This window comes from Sceloporus undulatus, chromosome 6, assembly GCF_019175285.1.
Source record: "Sceloporus undulatus isolate JIND9_A2432 ecotype Alabama chromosome 6, SceUnd_v1.1, whole genome shotgun sequence".
Lineage (NCBI taxonomy): Eukaryota > Metazoa > Chordata > Lepidosauria > Squamata > Phrynosomatidae > Sceloporus > Sceloporus undulatus.
This window is the reverse complement of record NC_056527.1, coordinates 79,278,469-79,286,318: the sequence shown is the minus strand read 5'-3', so window position 1 is coordinate 79,286,318 and position 7,850 is coordinate 79,278,469. Positions and strand designations below refer to the sequence as shown.

The 7,850-nt window shown below is 40.3% G+C and overlaps 1 protein-coding gene across 1 annotated transcript in view; it reads left to right on the top strand.

Annotated features, from left to right (window-relative positions):
- LOC121933627 (fatty acid-binding protein 1, liver-like) overlaps positions 1 to 3,926 on the top strand; it is a 5,794-nt gene extending 1,868 nt beyond the window's left edge. The window contains exons 2-5 of the mRNA XM_042473607.1: positions 261 to 315; positions 1,877 to 2,049; positions 2,660 to 2,752; positions 3,811 to 3,926. Coding sequence (XP_042329541.1) covers positions 261 to 315; positions 1,877 to 2,049; positions 2,660 to 2,752; positions 3,811 to 3,861 — 372 coding nt within the window. The 3' untranslated portion in view covers positions 3,862 to 3,926. The remainder of the gene's footprint in view (positions 1 to 260; positions 316 to 1,876; positions 2,050 to 2,659; positions 2,753 to 3,810) is intronic.
- The last annotated feature ends 3,924 nt before the right edge of the window (positions 3,927 to 7,850 follow it).

Genomic DNA, 7,850 nt, shown 5'->3' with positions numbered 1-7,850 from the left:
CAGTCTCTTTTGAAGAGCGTGTGATTGAAATTAAACACTAAGCAGTAAAGGTATTGGGATATTATATTACATTTGCTTATAATATGCAATCATATATAGACACACACATACAAATATATATATGTATGTATGTGTGTGTATATATATGTATGTATGTATGTCTCTTTCCTTATGTTGCCCAGTTCATGCTGCTTACTTTTTTACTAGTATCAAAGTGCAATTTACTATGAAATAATAACATATTCTTAATTCTCCTATAGATTATAGGAGCAATTACAACAGCAAAATCTCTGTTATCTTTGCTACAAACCCAGAGTGAGAATGGCTATAATCTTCAATTAACCCCATTGAACTCAGTGGGTGTTAATTCTGAATAAATGTAGATGCAGAAACTGGAGAAGTTAACCGATTCTGGGAGTTTGAGAGGAAGACTTCAAAGTTCTACATATGCCTAGATAGGCGTATGCAGAACTTTGAAACCTCCCTCTCAAACTCCCAAAATCTGCTAACTTCTCCAGTCTCTGCATATACTTTTATTTTAAAATGTATATACTTAATTTAAAATTATATTAAAAGACAAATGTCTACATTGTCCAGAACATTAATTTGAACTGAGTAGAGAGACGTCCCCCTTCCTTACTTGGTTTTAGTAATGAGATATTCAAATAAGTAGAACAAGGAAGGCTCATGATTTTTAACACGAAAAGATAGTTGGAAGTGAAGTGGAGGGTAGCTTCCTTCATTTCAGCTTTGTTTGGGGCAAACCATTTTTCTTTCAGTCGGCCCTAACTCTATAATGTGGGAATAATTACGATATTGTTTATCCCATTTCTAGCCCATCTTTTGACTAAAAACAAAAGTTGTAAAGAAGATAAATATATCACTAAAAGCAGTATAGGCCTGTTACAGACCGCCAAAATAAAGCTGCTTCGGGTCTCTTTGGAGGCATGTTTAAATGATGCATGCATCCAAAGAATCCAGAAGCTTCACCAAAGCTGCACTCCAGTGCTTAGGAATGGAGTGTGGCTTTGGCGTGAGCTCTGGACTCTTAGGACCCATACATCATTTAAATAGCATACCTCCAAAGAGACTCGAAGCAGCTTTATTTTGGCAGTCTGTAACAGGCCATAGTGTACCTTCAGTAGCAGAAAGTGCTTCAAGAAATGATTCTGCCACCTATGTATTTGAACTAGTGTAGCAAACAGTATATAAAATATTCAGAGGTTGCTCTCTAAGAGAGACTTCATATAAGAGTTTCATTCTCTAGGAATCTGAAGCTGTATGCCTCATTCTTCTTTGGTTCCTCCAAATTCCACTTGCACTTTTGCTCTTCTCTAATTCCGTCCAGGATTATGATACATTTTTTTCTTCTCTGCCTGCTCTTTTTGTTGCATTTTTCAAACTTTTTGTATACAGGTTTCTAAGGTATTCATTTTGTGCACATTTCTATTGATGTGCATGAGTGCATCTGTTTGTATTTTTCAAATTTTTGTACATTTCAAATGTATGCACTGAACTCTGCCTATGATTTATATTCTGAACTCTGCCTATGATTTATTATGTATCTTTTTCCCCTGAAAAGCATGGAAAGCTTCAGAAACTAAATTTAGCGGTGAGTCATGTAAGACAAAGGATGGTGCTTTGGTTGCTAGTGATATGTGGAATGGATGGACCTGTTCATTTTTCATCCGTTCTTACTTGCCTCACTTACTCTATGAGCATCACTATCATTACTTTGGATTTGGTTTTTCTCCTCCTGCTAATCCCCCGCCACCCTGCCACCACCAATTGCATCTGATCTCAAGACTCACTTCTCTGAATGAATTCTGCATCAATTTGGGCGTTGTGTGCTTATGTGTGTCTTACTTCTGCACAGGTCTTTCTGATGAGTTGATTGAAAAAGGCAAGAATGTGAAAAGCATCTCTGAAATTGTGCAAGATGGCAAGAAGTTTAAGGTCACTGTGACAACTGGTAGCAAAGTGCTGATTAATGAGTTTACAATTGGAGAGGAGGCTGAGCTGAATACTCCAACAGGAGAGAAGATCAAGGTAGGCTGCATGGCTTTTAATTAAATTATGGCTTCGTTCTCAGAAGAAGAAGCTGGTTTCTCTTCAGAATGCTCAGATCAGCGAATGAATCTTGGGGCCAAGCCAAGGTGATTTTTCTGCTTGAGGCAGGAGATAAGAATCCCACTGTCACCACATCTCTAGGCAGAGAAGGCAAGTGTACTGCCAATTCCATTCAACTCAACACAGCGGTTACAAAAGTGGAGTCTGGGGCCTGCGTTTGCCCACACTTTACCCACTACTGGTGATAGGGCTAGCACTGCAGGTTTTATGAGTAACTCATTCACCAACAGGTCATATTGTAAAACTGGCAGAAGCTAATGTTCCATAGAAATTTTATTGAAGGTGTGGTTGGTGGATTGTATGTGCAGGCTTTATACATGCTTGTTCTCCATTTTTTGAGAACAAAAGGCCTGTAATGTCTCTAAGGACAGCCATGCTGAGAAATTTGTCCCAGGTCACATAGCTGTGCCATTTTTACTGCTTAAAACCTCTTGTGAGGAAATAATTTTTCAATTTATTACAAGCATTTTTGAGTTTTTTGAGTTTATTATTGGGGTCCAAACTGTACTTCGTTTTTCTTTCTCTACAGGCTGTTGTTCAAATGGAAGGAGACAATAAGATGGTGACAAAGATGAAGAACATCACTTCTGTGACTGAACTAAATGGAGACACTCTCACTAATGTAAGGATACCTTGAGTATGAGGTCTGAAACATAGGCCTAGTACAAACCGCCAGGAAGCAGTGTCCTGGCAGCAATAGTAGGACTTTCTAAGTCTTCACTGTGGCCTGGGCCACTTCTGCCATTTTAAAGTGTGGAAGAGAATGGCATTAGTACTTAAGGGGCTGACATGTCTGATGTATTCATGCTACAAACATAGATTTTGCTTTTGCTGTGGGAATGCATACTTCCCACCCGCCCCAAATTATATATAATTGACATACTTTCAAAACCAGGTGGACTTTGCATGTACTAGTTGATGAAAAATGAGTATGGATTTTGGGGCACCATGAAATGATATTTAATTCTCTTTGAGTGTTTACAGTCCTGGCACAGATTTATTTCTTTACGCTAAGTGAATTGCATATATAAAGTAATAAGCCTTCTTAATGACTGTCCTCCATTTTGATCATGACACGAATACATGAAGTAAGAGAGAACCCTCCAGAAGAGAGAACAGCCTAAAATCAATGGTTATGGTAGTTCCAGCTGGAACTGTTAAGTCAAAGAAAGGGCTGGTTAACCAGTCCCCACTGATTCATTGAATCTGTTTCAGTTGATACTAACAACTAAACTGATGGAGACTTAACGCTTCCACAGATTCTATGTATGTGCCAACTTGATTTATATATATATAAAATTAAACCATCTTTCATATCAGTGAGTCCAATGACTTATAAAATTTGGACCAACAGACATAATACCATGAATAAAGGATGTATTGGTGTAATTGGATCAAGCTGCCTTTTGGCAGAATGAGGCACCCAGCTCAGGCAGTACAGTGTGATTGATGGCTTAATCATTGCTCCCAAATGTAACTGGTTAAATTCCAGTATGAGTGATTATACTGGGACAGTATGCACACCTGTTACCCTGCACACTTCATGTTTGAGCAAAGGTTATTTAAAATGTACATTGCTTTGGATGGTGTCTTTCAGAGTTGCAGGCAGGCAGTGTGTGGATTTGTTTCTGCATCATACACCCATGTAAATGTTTTAATCTGCTGTTTTTTTGTTTCTAGACCTTGAGTGTGGGTGACATCCATTACAAGAGGATCAGTAAGAGAATCTAGATCGCCTAGGCATTTCTACACTTTTACTGTGTAAAAGTGATACAATAAAGATCAATTTATCAAAATCGAAAGTCTCCTCATTTGTAACTTTTGTGCTCGCAAAACTTAGGAATACTCTCAGCAACGGTTTGGGTACCAGTCTAGATGTTTATTTATTGGCAACCACCAGTCATCATGAAAGAATTGTGTAGGGTAGATTTGCAAGAGAAACTTGGGGGGGGGTATGCTCAGTCTTTCCCTTACTGAATTCCTTTCAAATCCTTGCATTACAGTGTTTCCCTTCTGTTGCTTAATGTAGCATGTGAACTGATGGTTCAGAGCCTGGTAAAATAGCAATATTGGCTGGTGGACTGTAGAAGCTGGAATGCCCCCCCCCCCCCCAAAAAAAAAGATGTCCAAGATCCTGCACTGGGAGATGTAGCTATGGTGCAAAACACACTGCAAAAATAATCCAGTTTGAGACTGCTTTAACTGCCCTGGTCCAGTGCTAGGGAATCATGGGAATTGTAGTTTACTGTGGCACCAGATGAGCTCCCAGAAAGTGAAGGCTAAATGTCTCACAAAACTACAGTGCCTAGAATTCTTTATCATTGAGCCAGGACAGTTAAAGTGGTCTCAACCTGGATTATTTCTGCAGTATGTTTACGACCTACCATATATACTCGACTATAAGTTGACCTCATGTATAAATCGAGGGTAGATTTTGGGGTCAAAATTATGGGTTTTGATATAAGTTGAGGGGCATATAGCAAAGGATCTAAAAGATAAAACAAAGCAAAATAATGTCAAAGAACTTATAAAATTCCAGCAGACATAACTGTTTGTGCTCATACTAAAGGCTGGATGGATGAGAGAATGGGGGTGGGGGGGTCACTGCTTCCAGGACAGATTATGCTCTTGCTTTTCACCAGGGAATGGTTCCTTTTCAAAACAAGAGTTAAAGTATAGTACTTACATTGACCCATAGATAAGTCGACCCAGGTTTTTGAGTATATACAGTATGTTTCCTGATTCCCCCATGCTCTCCTCCAACACACACTAAATGAATAGTCCTCTCCAACACAGCAATTTCCATGTTGCCAGAGAGCCGGGGGGGGGGGGGGGGATCTGGGATGTCCAGCTACTGGAAAATAGCCTTATTTCCCCTGTTCAACAGCAACACAAAAGTTGTGGTGTTGGGTGGGGGAGCGTCACTCCTGAAAAGGTAGGTTTGGGAGGAGGACTTTTGGTCATGGCTGGAAGAGGCTTCTGACTTGCACAACTGTAAAAGTGAATTGCAATGACATAGGTAAACATATGCCACCATTATTCATGAACAGGACGCCAGCCATAGTTTCCAAGACTGGTGATGGTGATCATCTGTATCTGATCTTTTGTGCTGCCACACCCTTCACCATCACCCTTCTGTCTGGGAAGAGAGTAATGTGCCCAGGGACATACAGTGAACCATAGTTCTGTGGGTTTTTTCGGCTATGTGGCCGGCATCTTCAGAGAATGCTGGCTTAGAAGAGAGTGGGGTGTGTGTGTGTGTGTGTGTCCTGTGTGACCCTGGGTAGGGAGGAGTAATTTCCATGTTAATCTGTCTATTGTGGAATGGCAAGGCCTCCGGGTGGGAGGATATGCAAGGAGGATTAGTGTCTGTTTAATTAGTGATCATTGTCTGCTGGGAAAACCCCTAACTGGGTGGATTTCATTTGCATTTTCAATACTGGCAATGCAGAAGGAAAGGAGAAAATTAGCACCCATTGGTGGAGCAGAGTTGAGATCTCTTTGACAATGACATACCTACCATGATATGTTTGGAGGTGAATTTGGGACAGCTGAGAAGAGTTGCACCATCACCAGTCTTGTTCAAGGGAGCTGCTACAAAACTAAGACTTAGCCTTCTGAGTCCTATCAGTTAGATGCTACCAAACAGCTGCCCAATTCCTGACCTCATTGCTGCATATTGTTTGTGCATACAGTATATCCGGGGTGGGTTTTGGCAGGCACTTCTATATAAGTACCTGCTCAAGAATCATGATGTGTCTGTATGCTCCTGCCAGAGTCATAATTCAATGATCAAATCAAGAGAAATATACCTTTTTTTCCCTTACAGTCAGTCTTGAACATTTCTCTTGTTCCTGTCATTATTGGTTCCAGATACATTTTCCTCTATTGAAACTCCGCTAAAGAGAACAGCACAGTTAATCTACTGCTTTTCAAGTCCCTTTCTCTTAGTGCAAGGTGACCAGGACAGGAGTGGTGGATTTCAGCCCTTCAAATATTTTGGACTGCAATTTTTCACTTCTCTTTGACCCTGCTGTTTTTGGGCTTGTGAGAGCATTTACTGAGCTACTGCAGGGGCAAAAATCATGTGGTCCTGCAGATGTTGTTGGACTGCTACTACCAGCAGCCCTACCCAGCACATCTAATTGTGAAGAGTGCTGGGAGTTGCAGTCCAACAACATCTGGAGAGCTACATGGTTCCCAAACCTGAGTTCAGGCTACATAATGTGTCCCAAAATACAACTGGATATTCAATTATCAGATTAATTTAAGGGACCTTGTGGAATAACTAATAACTATAAGTAATTGTAAATTAAGCACAAAATACAATGCCTTTCAGAAGAAAGTATGCAGCTAGTTCACATGGGCACATAAAATCACTACGTTAAGAAAGACTTCAAGAAATCTAGCAATCGTACATAAGAAGAATCCTGTGACTCGCTTGTCTCATTTTCCCAAGAAACAAAGAAGCGAGCTGTTTTGGACTTGAAGGCAAAGCACTCCCTGGGGAGGAGTACTGAAAAACCAGAAGTAGTCTACAGGAAGCTTTCAGAACTTGTGTGGAGAGAGAGGACCACTGAATCACCTGATACTTTCCCTTTCCCTTCTTTATTCTTTCACCATGCTATTTTATGAGGAACGACTTAGGGAGCTGGGGATGTTTAGCATGGAGAAGAGAAGGTTAAGAGGTGATATGATAGCCCTGTTTAAATATTTGAAGGGATGTCATATTGAGGAGGGAGCAAGCTTGTTTTCTGCTGCTCAAGAGACTAGAACGCGGAGCAATGGATGCAAGGTGCAGGAAAAGAGATTCCACCTCAACATTAGAAAGAATTTCCTGACAGTAAGGGCTGTCCAACAGTGGAACACATTCCCTTGGAATGTAGTGGAGTCTCCTTCCTTGGACGACTTCAAACTAAGGCTGGATGGCCATCTGTCGGGGATGCTTTGATTTGGATTTCCTGCATAGCAGGGGGTTGGACTGGATGGCCCTTGCAGTTTCTTCCAACTCTATTATTGTATGTATGTATGTAGTATTGTACCCAGCATAGTACACAAAGGAGACAGTGGCGTTACTCGGGTTGGTGTCACCCAGTGCAGTAACTCATGGCGTCACCCGCTCCCCAATGATCTCCTCCCATACTACACCATACAGAATCTTCAGTGAGGTTTTTTTGTACTAATGTTACTCATGAATCATCTCATATATCACTGAATCTGATGGTAATCATTGTGACATAAACTAGCAATATTATACCTTTAAATTAAAAGGTTATGCCCACAGCCTGAATGTTTTTATACATGCATAGTTCCATGTGGTTAAAGTAAAAATATGGTAAAATGTGATTTTTAAAGAAGTTTTTAAAAGAATAAATATACATATATATTTTAAAAAATTAAAAATTGAATTTTTGAAGTTTGAAATTTTAATTTTTTAAAAAAACCTGGAGTCTCTCTTAGCTCCTCTTGCTGAGCCTCTCTCCATTCACACCATCTCTTACAGCATTTTAAATGGAAACAAGCAAATGCCACAGCCCATTTCTGCCAAAATGCAGATAGTTGAGGAGCAGTAGTGTCACCCCCCTTAGGGTGTCATCTGGTGTGGTGTGCACACACACCCACCCACAACCCACTAGTGATACCACTGAAAAGAGAACAAAGTAGGGTTCTCACAAATGTAGGAACCAGACCAAATTGAATGAATCAAGTGTTGACACTAT